The following is a 15,795-nucleotide window of genomic DNA, read 5'->3' as shown; positions in this document are numbered from 1 at the left end:
CAACATCTACGTCACATTTAGTCATCTAACAGACTCCCATCCAGAGCGATACACAGAAGCAACCAGGGGCAACGCTGTGCTCAACATCTACGTCACATTCAGTCATCTAACAGACTCCCATCCAGAGCGATACACAGAAGCAACCAGGGGCAACGCTGTGCTCAACATCTACGTCACATTTAGTCATCTAACAGACTCCCATCCAGAGCGATACACAGAAGCAACCAGGGGCAACGCTGTGCTCAACGTCTACGTCACATTTAGTCATCTAACAGACTCCCATCCAGAGCGATACACAGAAGCAACCAGGGGCAACGCTGTGCTCAACGGCACGTCGACAGATCTCCCACAAGGTCAAGAAACGGGAACCCGAACCAGCGACCTATCAGCCGCCGGCCCAAGCTCCCAACCGGCCAGGCCACCAGCCATCCAACCCCCCCCCCCCCCCGCAGTTCCCCAAGAGCTGCCCTTCAACCATCCAATATTTTTTTCATAAAATAAATCCATTCCCCACCCCCAAGACACCCCGCCCCCCCCCGGCTTAGACTCTAGAGGGTTAATAAAAGGTAACCCTATGTCATATCCTCTCATACCCCCTCAATTCGAGTCTTGGTTTTAACTTAACAGCCCTTCACTGTCAAAGAGGTAAACTATTTAAAGAGTGCATGACCAACAAAATCTATGAATATAGCAGCCTATAGCCTAATTTCGTCAGTCAAACATAATTTTGTTATTTCTTAAATAGGAAGAAATAGTAAAGTCTAGAAATGTAATCAATTACAAATTACATGATCTCACCACAGACTAGATTTAAAAAAAAAAAAAATACTGCCCCCTCCCCTGGACTGAAATTGATAAAGGATGACCTTCCTCACTGTCCTCCAGGTAATGATTCTTAACATTTCTATCCGTCCCGAACCACTTGTGTTCTTGAGAAAGCAACTTCCAGTGCAATAGTATTCTAATCTCCACAATGTCTTTAATGGATCTTGCACCATTGTTACTTAACCATGACGATCTGGTTGTCTGTTGGCAGAAACCTTGGTTTGATTCATAAACTAATTGTGACAAGAAAAATAGAGTGCTGCTGGAGTTTTTTGTTGTTGCATATCATAAGGTGTACGAAAAAAAAATCAACTTTTCTGTTGGGGCAACCACTACTATCCAAAAATACTGGATAAAAGAAAAATATATTTGGCTACTGTATATTTACAGTGAGCTGCTGCCACCTAGCGGTCATGTCGCAGCGCTGCATGGGCTCACACAGAAGAACACGCCCTCAGACAAGCCAACAGCCTATCACCGAAGGCTGGAACAATGTCACATGCACTTTTCAACCAACCAGTAGTCAATACCCCGCACAGTAAGTAGGAGCCGGCAATACACCAATAGTCTGCCATAAAACCTTAAAGAAGAAGACAGGACAGTAGAAACAACAACAAACAGTTATTAGATATAGCTACAGTAGCTAGTTACAATGTAACAACAACGTGTTAATATTGCATCCATTCTATCAACAGCTATACTTTTGTAAAACTCACTTTGTAATTGTGAAGCAGGTCAGAATTAGAAACAAACTCGTGGTTTTATTTGTTTAACGAGTGTTGAGAACTTTGGACTGAGTGACCATTGAACTCGTACTGACCGGTCCTCCCTATCAGAATTCCGAAGTTCCCCATATATCCCGTGCTCTGGTCATTCGGCCATGGCCCTCCGTGTCCTACAGACCGTGGCGGCGGTGGCTGTTCTCTGTCGGTTCCCCGTAACGTTAACTCGGGCTGGGGACAAGACAGAGGGGACTCCCGGCCAATCCTACGTGGCTGCGGTATACGAGCACCGGATAATTCTGAACCCGGAGCCGCACGTACCTCTGTCCCGGACCGCGGCGCTCAAGCACATGATGAGCAACTTGGATGTGTACGAGGAGCAGGCCGCGCGAGCTGCGGAACAGGTTGTCTACATTTTGGGGGGGGGCTGGTAGAGGGTCTTCTCTTTCAATTAACATAACCAGATGTGTTAGTGCAGGGCTGGAACTAAAGCCTGCACACCCTGCCACTAAGCTCTTCAGGACTGAGTTACACTCGTCTTTGACAGGAAGGATACACATCAATCTTGTGTATGAGTTAGCTTTAAAGCTCTCTTCCCCCTTTCGAGTCTCACCCGTTTCCCTAATTCTCTCTCTTTCAGGGGGCTCAGATCATAGTATTTCCAGAGGATGGTCTCCAGGGGTTTAACTTCAGTCGTCTGTCCATCTCTGGTTACCTAGAGACCATCCCTGACCCACAGTCTGAGGACTGGAACCCCTGTACACAGACAGACAGACACACTCACACTGAGGTATGTACAGGGCCGGCTCCAGAACGAATCAGTTGAACGTGCCTTTGTGTGTGCAAGCGCATGCACGTTCACAATTGTTTTTTTAAACGGTGTTATAGTAAAAACCATAGGCAGCTCGTGAGTTTCAAGTTTGGGTAAGCTTACAATTTATCCTACCATTTCTACTAATCTCTGTGCCAGTTCTGATAATTTTTATATGCACATTTTTGTGGAACACTTTAATTTCAATAATAACGTTTTAATTTCTCAGAATCATTGTCACGTGGTTAATCATAAAAATCTGAAGTAAAATAATACAAATCTATAAGTAAAAATGTAACTAAGGCTAGAATACCAGCCTCAGCCATATGGACACACTGATCTATTGGCAGTTAAAGAAATGAGCGCATAGAACTCAAAGATAGCCTATTGGCCAATGCAGCAGTAAGCCTAGAAGTTCCATAGTCAACTAAGTAAAATACATAGGCCTAAAGCTGACAAATAACAGTAGAAAATATCCTGATGAAAATTCAGGTTCTTTCAATCTCATTCATCTCTCTACTCTGCCTGTCTGCCTCCCTTACTATCTGTCTTGACTTGAGCTATAGCTAGTGAAGTGTAACATTGTATCAAATCAACTGGGTTGGCTGGAAGAAGCTGTCGCTAGCGAACATGCAACATAGTATCAACTAGCCTGTTCTAGGCCCTCAGTCTCCCACGCCAGTGACCTCGGGACAGACAGCTGTTTTTTTTATGACTTTCCACTGGATATATGGAATCATCAGATCGTGATATTTTGTTCCTTCACACCGAGACTTGGTGATTATCGAGTCCGGGAGTGTTGGAAAGATGTTTAAAATACTGAGGAGCTATCATTCGCGATGGATATTTTAAAAAAGAGACTTCGTGTGAGGTGAAGAAGAAATGACTGAGAAGCTCAGTTTATTAGTGGTGGACGTGGGGTGTTAAGACAATCAGATATCAGACATCCACAAATGGGCACTTTCCTATTTTTGCAGGCAGCAGACCAGGTAGGAGGCCAACCTCTATGTGCTCAGGCACGCGCACTCCCTCAACGTTATCAGGAAAGAGAAACCAGACATGCTCATTGCTGACATGGAGCACTCCAAACAAAAGACAATTAAAAAAAATATATACAAAACTCACAATGGTTATGAAATAAACCTAAACCTGTTTCTCACAAGTGTAACAGGTTGTGAACTCTGCAAACAATGAGAACTGTAAATTACTGTAAATAATACCAGTGGAGGCTGGTAGGCAGAGCTATAGGAGGATGGGCTCATTGTAATGGGTGGAATTGAATTAATGGAACAGAGTCAAACAATATATAATTTAATTTATTCTATTCCAGCCCATACCTCTATAGCTCCTCCCACCATCCTCCTCAGATTGCTACATGCATTAACAAACATTAATGTAACCAAATGATGGGGGATTTACAGTACATTTAGTAGGCCTACAGGTGACATATGTAATGGGGAATTGATAAAAAATAAACAATCAAAGGGCAAACAATTGACAAAACAATGAATGGGCAAGAATTGGCTGGAGACAGCATTCTGGAGAGGTGAACAGATGCATTCTGGAGAGGTGAACTGATGCATTCTGGAGAGGTGAACTGATGCATTCTGGAGAGGTGAACTGATGCATTCTGGAGAGGTGAACAGATGCATTCTGGAGAGGTGAACAGATGCATTCTGGAGAGGTGAACAGATGCATTCTGGAGAGCTGAACAGATGCATTCTGGAGAGCTGAACAGATGCATTCTGGAGAGCTGAACAGATGCATTCTGGAGAGGTGAACAGATGCATTCTGGAGAGGTGAACTGATGCATTCTGGAGAGCTGAACGAAGGTACTAAACGATATCATAACCGCCATCGATAAAAGACAGTATTGTGCAGCCGTCTTCATCAACCTGGCCAAGGCTTTTGACTCTGTCAATCACCGTATTCTTATCGGCAGACTCAACAGCCTTGGTTTCTCAAATGACTGCCTCGCCTGGTTCACCAACTACTTCTCAGACAGAGTTCAGTGTGTCAAATCGGAGGGCTTGTTGTCCGGACCTCTGGCAGTCTCTATGGGGGTGCCACAGGGTTTAATTCTCGGACCGACTCTTTTCTCTGTATATATCAACGATGTCGCTCTTGCTGCGGGTGATTCCCTGATCCACCTCTACGCAGAAGACACCATTCTGTATACATCTGGCCCTTCTTTGGACACTGTGTTAACTAACCTCCAAACGAGCTTCAATGCCATATAACACTCCTTCCGTGGCCTCCAACTGCTCTTAAACGCTAGTAAAAACAAATGCATGCTTTTCAACCGTTCGCTGCCTGCACCCGCCCGCCTGACTAGCATCACTACTCTGGACGGTTCTGACTTAGAATATGTGGACAACTGCAAATACCTAGGTGTCTGGCTAGACTGTAAACTCTCCTTCCAGACCCCTATTAAACATCTCCAATCAAAAATGTAATCTAGAATTGGCTTCCTATTTCGCAACAAAGCCTCCTTCACTCACGCCGCCAAACATACCCTCGTAAAACTGACTATCCTACCGATCCTTGACTTTGGCGATGTCATTTACAAAATAGCTTCCAATACTCTACTCAGCAAACTGTACGCAGTCTATCACAGTGCCATCCGTTTTGTCACCAAAGCCCCTTATACCATCCACCACTGCGACCTGTATGCTCTAGTCGGCTGGCCCTCGCTACATATTCGTCGCCAGACCCACTGGCTCCAGGTCATCTATAAGTCTATGCTAGGTAAAGCTCCGCCTTATCTCAGCTCACTGGTCACCATAACACCCACCCGTAGCATGTGCTCCAGCAGGTATATCTCACTGGTCATCCCCAAAGCCAACACCTCCTTTGGCCGCCTTTCCTTCCAGTTCTCTGCTGCCAATGACTGTAACGAATTGCAAAAATTGCTGAAGCTGGAGACTTTTATTTCCCCCACTAACTTTAAACATCAGCTATCTGAGCAGCTAACCGATCGCTGCAGCTGTACATAGTCCATCTGTAAATAGCCCACCCAATCTACCTACCTCATCCCCATATTGTTTTTATTTACTTTTCTGCTCTTTTGCACACCAGTATTTCTACTTGCACATCATCATCTGCTCATCTATCACTCCAGTGTTAATTTGCTAAATTGTAATTACTTTGCTACTATGGCCTATTTATTGGCTTACCTCCTCATGCCGTTTGAACACACTGTATATAGACTTATTTTTTCTATTGTGTTATTGACTGTACGTTTGTTTATGTGTAACTCTGTGTTGTTGTTTGTGTCGCACTGCTTTGCTTTATCTTGGCCAGGTCGCAGTTGTAAATGAGAACTTGTTCTCAACTAGCCTACCTGCTTAAATAAAGGTGAAATAAAATAAAAAATAAATAAAAAATGCTCTCTGCTGAAACTCTCTCACCGGAGAAGGCATCCGAGTGAGCGAAACAGCGCCCCTCTGTCTTACAATATGTTGACCATGTATCTGATGCTGTCTGGACAGAAGTAGTATGACATGTCATACTATTTTGGTACAGACAGCATCAGATACATGGTCTACACATACTGAGACAGAGGGGTGCTGTTTCACTGTCCAGACAGCATCAGATACATGGTCTACACATACTGAGACAGAGGGGAGCTGTTTCACTGTCCAGACAGCATCAGTTACATGGTCTACACATACTGAGACAGAGGGGTGCTGTTTCACTGTCCAGACAGCATCAGATACATGGTCTACACATACTGAGACAGAGGGGTGCTGTTTCACTGTCCAGACAGCATCAGATACATGGTCTACACATACTGAGACAGAGGGGTGCTGTTTCACTGTCCAGACAGCATCAGATACATGGTCTACACATACTGAGACAGAGGGGTGCTGTTTCACTGTCCAGACAGCATCAGATACATGGTCTACACATACTGAGACAGAGGGGTGCTGTTTCACTGTCCAGACAGCATCAGATACATGGTCTACACATACTGAGACAGAGGGGTGCTGTTTCACTGTCCAGACAGCATCAGATACATGGTCTACACATACTGAGACAGAGGGGTGCTGTTTCACTGTCCAGACAGCATCAGATACATGGTCTACACATACTGAGACAGAGGGGAGATGTTTCACTCACTTAGATGCTTTATTTGAGATTGATGCGTCTTTCTGCCGGGCGCGTGTCTCAAATAATTTATCAATATTTTATTTGGACGGACAAGGAGGTGCGGTAGGGCGGGCCAGGCCCACCAATAAAGCCAGACCTGGGTACGTACACGTACACACACACACACACACACACACACACACACACACACACACACACACACACACACCTACTTACACTGAGTGTACAAAACATTAAGAACACCTTCCTAATATTGAGTTGCAATTCATCAGAGCATGGACTCTACAAGGTGTCCAAAGTGTTCCACAGGGATGCTGGCCCATGTGGATTCCAATGCTTCCCACAGTTGTCAAGTTGGTTGGAAGTCTTTTTGGTGGTGGACCATTCTTGATACACACGGGAAAACGTTGAGCATGAAAAACCCAGCAGCGTTGCAGTTCTTGACACAAACAGGTGCGCCTGGCACCTACTACCATACCCCGTTCAAAGGCACTTACATCTTTTGTCTTGCCCATTCGCTCTCTGAATGGCACACATTCTGTACACAATCCATGTCTCAATTGTCTCAAGGCTTAAAAGTTCTTCATTAACCTGTCTCCTCCCCTTCATCTACTCTGATTGAAGTGGATTTATCAAGTGACATCAATAAGGGATCATAGCTTCCACCTGGATTCACCTGGTCAGTCTGTCATGGAAAGAGCAGGTGTTCCTAATGTTTTGTACACTGTGTTTGTCTTTTGGTATATTTTTTGGGGGGGGGGGGATCAAATATCGTCAAATGTGTATTCTGTCCTGTTCTCTCTCAGGTCCTCCAGAGGTTGAGCTGCATGGCTCGACGTCACAGTCTTTACCTGGTGGTCAACATGCCTGATCTCCAGCCCTGCCCTCTGACCTCTCACCCCACCTGCCCCCCCGATGGGCGCTGGCAGTTCAACACTGATGTCGTCTTCAGGTTGGTAGTACCTGTGTTGCTGTTTTGAACACGTCGTTCATGAGCCGCTAGAGAATAAAAGGTGGACAGGAAGTTTCAGGTTTTATAAAACCCTCCAGAGGTGCTCTTGGAATAGAGGAATTACATTATATTGCGTTTATATACAGGAGTTGGAATGATGTTTTTGCTATATTCTTAAGAGGCGTTTATTCAAAGCGCGCCCCCACCATCAACCATTCTCTGTATGTACAGTATGTTTAATAATATATATTCTATAGATGAAAAAGACATGTTGTTCTCCCATTCGCTGCAGGTCGGACGGCTCCCTGGCGGCGCGCTACCACAAACACAACCTCTACTTTGAGAACGCTTTCGATGCCCCGCCCAGACTAGAGGTGGTGACCTTTGACACGCCGTTCGCCGGACGGTTTGGAGTGTTCACCTGCTTCGACATCCTGTTCCATGACCCTACCATCAGACTACTGGAGCAGGTACGTGCAGGAAGCTCAGAGGGCGGCAGGTAGCCCTGTGGTTAGAGCGTTGGGCCAGTAACCCCCCCCCATTAAAAAAATATATATATTTCGAGTTGCCCTTGAGCAACTCTTAACTCTCAACTCTCAACTCTATATAATAATATAGATACTTAACCCTAATTGCTCCTGCATCGCTGTTGTTGATGGCAGACCCTGCCTGTGACCCGCACTCTCTGAGGGTGTCTCAGGGAGAGTAGGATATGTAAAAAAATATATAGAAAAAAAAAATACAATTCACACATGCATATTAATACACACTGGTATATGTGTGTAATAGGACAAATATAAGCTCTCACCAAATTATTATTATACAAACACAGACACCTTTTTTCCACAATGTTTCATTATGCTTCCAAATGAAGTTAACAGTCTGTGTTCATGTTTCTGTCTTTTTATTTCTCCTCAGGGTATCAGACAGATGGTCTACCCCACAGCCTGGATGAACCAGCTTCCTCTGCTATCAGCCGTTCAGTTCCAGAGAGCCTTCAGTCTGGGAGCTAACACCACTCTGCTGGCAGCTAACATCAGGGCAGACAGCCTGGGTATGACAGGAAGTGGCATCTTCACCCCTGGAACTGCCATCTACCACCATGCCAGGGCTGGGCAGCCAGAGGAGGGGAGGCTGCTGGTGCTGAGGATACCTGTACTGGACACTGCCTGGCTGGGAACAGAGAAGAGGGCCAAGGGACAGGCAGGAGGAGAGGGGGATACAGGGGGAGAGACTGCAGGAGGAGAGGGGGAGGCAGGAGGAGAGACTGCAAGAGGAGAGGGGGAGGCAGGAGGAGAGACTGCAAGAGGAGAGGGGGAGGCAGGAGGAGAGACTGCAAGAGGAGAGGGGGAGGCAGGAGGAGAGACTGCAAGAGGAGAGGGGGAGGCAGGAGGAGAGACTGCAAGAGGAGAGGGGGAGGCAGGAGGAGAGACTGCAAGAGGAGAGGGGGAGGCAGGAGGAGAGGGGGAGACGGGAGGAGAGGCTGTGGAAGCTTATACCAGGTCACCTAAGCCTCTGTCTGGACAGAGGGAGGGCAACTCTGGGTTCTGTCTACAGGAGAGTCAACACTGCCAGGAGGATTCTGTCTCTCCCTCACCCCCATTTCCCTTCACCTCCTCTATGATGTATGATCCCTTCTCCTTCCTCCTGCTGAGTGGTTCAGAGGGCCAGCTGACTGTGTGTGACGGTCCTTTCTGCTGCCACCTGCAGTACCGACGCTCCCCACAGGGGGACAACGCGGAGCTCTATGCTCTAGGAGCGTTCTCTGGCACTCACACGGTTAACGGACGCTACAATGTACAGGTAGGGACCAACGTTTAAATTGACTCACAATACAACTTCCATTTGGAACTGCACTGTGTATACTATATAGTCTACCAGTTCTACTCAGTTTACAGTCTACCAGTTCTACTCAGTATACAGTCTACCAGTTCTACTCAGTATACAGTCTACCAGTTCTACTCAGTATACAGTATACTAGTTCTACTCAGTATACAGTATACTAGTTCTACTCAGTATACAGTATACTAGTTCTACTCAGTATACAGTATACTAGTTCTACTCAGTATACAGTATACTAGTTCTACTCAGTATACAGTATACTAGTTCTACTCAGTATACAGTATACCAGTTCTACTCAGTATACCAGTTCTACTCAGTATACAGTCTAACAGTTCTACTCAGTATACAGTCTACCAGTTCTACTCAGTATACAGTATACTAGTTCTACTCAGTATACAGTATACCAGTTCTACTCAGTATACAGTATACCAGTTCTACTCAGTATACATTCTACCAGTTCTACTCAGTATACAGTATACTAGTTCTACTCAGTATACCAGTTCTACTCAGTATACATTCTACCAGTTCTACTCAGTATACAGTATACTAGTTCTACTCAGTATACAGTATACCAGTTCTACTCAGTATACAGTATACCAGTTCTACTCAGTATACATTCTACCAGTTCTACTCAGTATACAGTATACTAGTTCTACTCAGTATACAGTCTACCAGTTCTACTCAGTATACAGTCTACCAGTTCTACTCAGTATACAGTATACTAGTTCTACTCAGTATACAGTATACTAGTTCTACTCAGTATACAGTCTACCAGTTCTAATCAGTATACAGTCTACCAGTTCTAATCAGTGTACAGTCTACTAGTTCTACTTAGTATACAGTCTACTAGTTCTACTCAGTATACAGTCTACTAGTTCTACTCAGTATACAGTCTACTAGTTCTACTCAGTATACAGTCTACCAGTTCTACTCAGTATACAGTCTACTAGTTCTACTTAGTATGCAGTTGACCAGTTCCTAAGCTTGAGTTTTTACCTCATGTCCAGCTGTGATCTTCCAATAGTTAAGCCTCTTGCAGTAGTACACCAGTTCATGCATGGTATTGATGATTAACCCCTCCCCCTCCAGGTGTGTGCTTTGGTCCGCTGCTTGGGGTCGGAGGTCAGCTCCTGTGGACAGGAAGTGGAGGAGGCAGAGTCGAGAGTTGACTTCCTATTGGAGGGGAAGTTCGGAACCCGTCACGTTTACCCGTCGTTGCTAGGTAGCGGCATGGTTCTAGAACAACCTGACCAGGTCAAGACGACCGCAGATGGTCGAGTGACCATGGAACACTCAGGGATGACCGTCGGACTAGTGACCGCATGTCTCTACGGCAGGGTGTACGACCAGGACTAAGGTGTGTGAGAGAGAGAGAGAGAGAGAGAGAGGCTGCGGTCCAAACACTTAAAAGATACACCCTCGTCCACTTACCTTCGCCTTATGCCCTTGGGGAAATCCACGTCGCCATCTTGGAGGGCGGTCCAAATGTTTGGCCAAGCAAGGGAAGTTAGCAATGTAAGCCCCTCAGCCCTCGTTTTTAGTCGGCTTAGCGAGTGTATAATTATGTTCACTCCGGGCCTGAACCTCCCCATAATTCAATTCACCACGATTGTACATCTGCTAACAAAAGTCAGCGAAAGTCAACATACAAGTGTAAGGAAAAACCAATGCAAATCAGTTAGAAATTGTGCTACTAATGCACATGACGGCACAAACACGTCTCGTAAAAAGTAAATATGTTTTTGTTTGGTTATCTTTTGAAAATTGTAGAAATAAAATATTTTTCTTCTTCAGAAGTTCCAGCTAGGCACGTTAGCCAATTCATTTGCTAGCTATCATACAGTAGGTGTAAATTAATAATTATATATTTAATATAAGTAGACATGCACTCATAATTGACTGTAGAGCATATAACGCACCCACAAGCTACCGGTGGCTGAAAACACAATCATCGCTGGATGAACGACTGACACATTTCCAGCCAAGGGGGGTCCATTTAAAAATCATTCCTTCCTCCCTTGCCCTTCCTCCCTTGCCCTGCGAGTGTATACTCGTCAGACGTCATGATACGTCATCAGAAGTGTCCACTTAATTTGAGGGCTTAGGGGATAGGGTGTGTCTTAAGTGTTGGTACCGCAACCTGGGAGAGTGAGTGAGAGAGGGTGTGTGTCTGGGTTAAATGATTGTGTGGCCCTATAAAGTGATCTCCTACCTCAGTAAATAAATGTTCTCTTTTGTTCTCCGTCCTGTTTCTGAACTGTTTCCATGACACCCTATTCTGCAATGCCGTCGGGGGTACTCCAAATAAAAATATGATTCACAAAAAAAAAAATCACATTTTCAAACAGTACATTTATATTTTCCAAAGGGGCTATACATTTGGGTGAGTTTTTTTTCTTGCCTGAGTAGCCTCTTTTCACTGTCAAAAATAAAATGAAACCATCTAGTGTTCAGCGAAATAACAAGTCAAATACAGGTAGCCTAGTCAAATAATGAGCATCCAATTACATTAACCGTTACTCTCTCGCGGAAATTCCACTAACGTTCCGTGTGTAGCCAAACGTAGCTGCTGCTCATGTTGGTATCTGTACTGATGACGCAAAAGCCATGACAGGGAGACATAGTGGAGTGGAGCTGTTGCTCCCGACACCACTTGGGTACACTGCAGCATCCACCGAGAGGGAAGCGCAAAAGCCATAACAGGGATACCTGTTAAGCTGTCAAGCCTGACAGCTTGAAAGAGGTTTTGGACACTACAGTGAAAATGGGTAACTTTGTTAAAGAAAGGCCCCTGAACTCTTGTATTTTTTGCACTATGCAATGATATGGGCAGCGACCATGTAACGCTTTTACAACATACAGAAGTGTGCTGGTTATCAAGGGGCAAAATATTGACACATTTTTATTAATTGAGAGACGAGCTTAATGTTTTCTTTACTGACCATCATTTTTACCTGTCTGACCGCTTGCACGATGACGAGTTTCTTACACGACTGGTCTATCTGGGTGATGTTTTTTCTTGCCTGAATGATCTGAATCTAGGATTACAGGGACTCTCCGCAACTATATTCAATGTGTGGGCCAAAATTGAGACTATGATTAAGAAGTTGGAGCTCTGTCTGCATTAACAAGACCAGCACACAGGTCTTTCTTTCCATCATTGCATGATTATTTTTGTGTGCAAATTAACTCAAGTTTACGGACAATGTCGAATGTGATATAGCGAAGCACCTGAGTGAGTTGGGTGTGCAATTACGCAGGTACTTTCCCCCAAACGGATGACACAAACAACTGGATTCGTTATCCCTTTCAGGCCCTGCCTCCAGTCCACTTACCGATATCTGAACAAGAGAGCCTCATCGAAATTGCAACAAGCGGTTCTGTGAAAATGTTATTAAATCAGAAGCCACTGACAGATTTCTGGATTGGTCTGTGCTCAATCCTGCCTTGGCAAATTGCGCTGTTAAAACACTGATGCCCTTTGCAACCACGTACCTATGTGAGAGTGGATTCCCGGCCCTCACTAGCATGAAAACTAAATACAGGCACAGACTGTGTGTGGAAAATGATTTAAGACAGACTCTCTCTAATACAACCAAACATTGCAGAGTTATGTGCATCCTTTCAAGCACAACCTTCTCATTAACCTGTGGTGAGTTATTCACCATTTATGACAAAACAAATAAGGTTTTATATGTAAGATGGTTAAATAAAGAGCAAAATTATTGATTATTATTTGTGCCCTCATCCTATAAGAGCTTGTTGTCCCTTCCCGTGAGCCGGGTTGTGACAAAAACTCACACTCATTCTTATGTTTAATAAATGTATCGTATAGTGTGTGTGTGTGGCAGGCTTACAATGATGTCAAAAAACAACATTTGAGAGTGCACTGACCCTGGTGCTAGAGGGGGTACAGCTGGAGGTTGAATGTTTGAAGGGGTACAGGACTATAAACAGTTTGGGAACCACTGTACTAGTGGAAAACATCATGATACCATATAGAGTGCATTATATGGGTCCCTGGGTCCTAATTGTATTTATATTTATTTATTTAACCTTTATTTAACCAGGCAAATCAGTTAAGAACAAATTCTTATTTACTATGACGGCCTAGGAACAGTGGGTTAACTGCCTTGTTCAGGGGCAGAACGACAGATTTTTACCTTGTCAGCTCAGGGATTCGATCTAGCAACCTTTCGGTTACTGACGCTCTAACCACTAGGCTACCTGCCCAACGCTCTAACCACTAGGCTACCTGCCCAACGCTCTAACCACCAGGCTGCTTGCCGCCCCTAATAATCTCTACTTCCTCCCAAAGTGTGCACTACTCCCCACAAATTGAAAAGCATTGGATTTGGTGTAGTCATGAGCTATGTGCCAGTCATTTCCTTTCAAATCAATGAAGGGAAGTGAACAAGTGCACACTTAAGAAGAAATTGGAGGTTATTGATTCCTCCAGGAGAGTTATAATACTAGTTACTACTGTCTGATTCAGAGTTAATTCCTCCAGGAGAGTTATACTATCAGTTACTACTACTGTCTGATTCATAGAGTTGATTCCTCCAGGAGAGTTATAATACTAGTTACTACTGTCTGGAGGAATCAACTCTGAATCAGACAGTAGTAACTAGTATTATAACTCTCCTGGAGGAATCAATGACTCAGTGAATCGGCTCAGTATTGACTCAGCATTAGGAGGTGAACAGTGATCTCTGTGTTTGTCCATTATAATAGATTAACTCAACTAGAATAAAACTGGTCTGGGTACCAGACTGTTTAGCTATCATTCCACTCCTTGCCAGTCCTGTCATGCTAAACAGTTTTACACATGAGTACAAGGAGTGCAATGTTACCTAAACAGACTGTTACGCAGGCTACCCTAGAACCAGACTGTTACGCAGGCTACCCTAGAACCAGACTGGTACCCAGGCTAACCTAGAACCAGACTGGTACCCAGGCTAACCTAGAACCAGACTGGTACCCAGGCTAACCTAGAACCAGACTGGTACCCAGGCTAACCTAGAACCAGACTGGTACCCAGGCTAACCTAGAACCAGACTGGTACCCAGGCTAACCTAGAACCAGACTGGCACCATTGCTAACCTAGAACCAGACTGGTACCCAGGCTACCCTAGAACCAGACTGGTACCCAGGCTACCCTAGAACCATACTGGCACCCAGGCTAACCTAGAACCAGACTGGTACCCAGGCTACCCTAGAACCATACTGGCACCCAGGCTAACCTAGAACCAGACTGGTTCTCAGGCTAGAATGATCAGACTGGTACCCAGGCTACCCTAGAACCAGACTGGTACCCAGGCTAGAATAAACAGACTGGTTCTCAGGCTAGAATTAAACCCCTAAAAGGAAGAGACCTGGAGATACAAAGGAGGAAGTAGAGCTGTAGATTATGTTGGTCCCTGTGGCTAGGATTGTCCCTCTGCTCTCTCCATACATACAGCCCTCTCATTGTCATAGGGCAGAGGTTTGGTAGCAGGGACCAATCCTAGAGGACTGGAGCTACCCGCAATTGACACCCAGTCCAGTCCAGGTTTTCCTTTAGTATTAAACCTCTCCTTGTGGTGGAGTGAGTGGTTCAGAGTAGTCTTAAAATCCTGCCAATGAAGAGGAGGTATAGCCAAAGTAGTGTCTTCAGGTCGTCTCAGAATCAGTGGTTAAGCTTGTTATGGTCAACGTGGGGCGAAGCAGAGTAGGAGGCGTGGTTTGGCCTCAAAGGGGGAGGGGACTCAAAGGCCACTCCTTTTATTTGGTGGTTGGAGTAGTGATTGACATATTGAAGGAATGCCATGGTGACCTGGTGAGAAGCAGGAAGAGTTGCCATGGAGACCAGGGGTTGAGGCGGGCAGCATGGAATTGAGGATGAGAGCGAGACAGTTGGCAACATCTCTGTTAGGAGCACAGGACAGTATAACCTAGGGAGAGAGACAGTATGTGTGGCGTGTGTGTGTGAGAATATGTCTAAACAAACAACATGAAGAGTTATCTATCCAAACTGGAGATGTGTGGATAAACCACTTCTACAAATTATTTGGCTCTATAACAAAGAACAAACAGAAAACACATATACACTACCAGTCAAAAGTTGACACACCTACTCATTCAAGGGTTTTTCTTTATTTTGACTATTTTCTACATTGTAGAATAATAGTGAAGACATCAAAACTATGAAATAACACATATGCTATCATGTAGTAACCAAAAAAGTGTTCAACAAATCATTCTTTGATGACAGCTTTGCACACTTGGCATTCTTAGGCTGTCATTCAAAAAGGTGATGGGCCGTCCCCAACCGCCACAGACACTCCTGATGGTCCTTTAATACGCCAAACACCCTACTATTGGTTCTTTCAAAACACGGTGTGTGTGACTGTGTTGAGAACCTCAGACTAGGCTGCAGGATTGGAGCGTCGCTATACAGCTATTTTCAGGTCTCTGCAGAGATGTTTATATCGGGTTCAGGCTCTGGCTGGGCCACTCGAGGACATTCAGAGACTTGTCCCGAAGCCACT

At 44.8% G+C, this 15,795-nt stretch overlaps 1 protein-coding gene across 1 annotated transcript; it reads left to right on the top strand.

The window, feature by feature from the left end:
• Positions 1 to 1,379: 1,379 nt before the first annotated feature.
• Positions 1,380 to 11,045, top strand: LOC120041045 (biotinidase-like). Its single transcript, XM_038986010.1, has 7 exons — positions 1,380 to 1,951; positions 2,188 to 2,337; positions 7,278 to 7,423; positions 7,716 to 7,893; positions 8,342 to 8,659; positions 8,981 to 9,226; positions 10,355 to 11,045. The coding sequence occupies exons 1-7, from the start codon at positions 1,706 to 1,708 to the stop codon at positions 10,619 to 10,621; spliced, it is 1,551 nt and encodes a 516-aa protein (XP_038841938.1). The 5' UTR covers positions 1,380 to 1,705; the 3' UTR covers positions 10,622 to 11,045.
• The last annotated feature ends 4,750 nt before the right edge of the window (positions 11,046 to 15,795 follow it).

This window comes from Salvelinus namaycush, unplaced genomic scaffold (assembly GCF_016432855.1).
Source record: "Salvelinus namaycush isolate Seneca unplaced genomic scaffold, SaNama_1.0 Scaffold40, whole genome shotgun sequence".
Classification (NCBI taxonomy): Eukaryota; Metazoa; Chordata; class Actinopteri; order Salmoniformes; family Salmonidae; genus Salvelinus; species Salvelinus namaycush.
This window is presented reverse-complemented; position numbering and strand designations above follow the sequence as displayed.

What these genes read in the sequence shown, in the direction of transcription:
- LOC120041045 (XM_038986010.1), top strand. Translation starts at nt 1,706, where the DNA reads ATGGCCCTCCGTGTCCTACAGACCGTGGCGGCGGTGGCTGTTCTCTGT. An exon ending in AACACTGATGTCGTCTTCAG is followed by an intron (nt 7,424 to 7,715) that starts GTTGGTAGTACC and finishes CATTCGCTGCAG; the next exon opens with GTCGGACGGCTCCCTGGCGG. An exon ending in GGGATACAGGGGGAGAGACT is followed by an intron (nt 8,660 to 8,980) that starts GCAGGAGGAGAG and finishes TTCTGTCTACAG; the next exon opens with GAGAGTCAACACTGCCAGGA.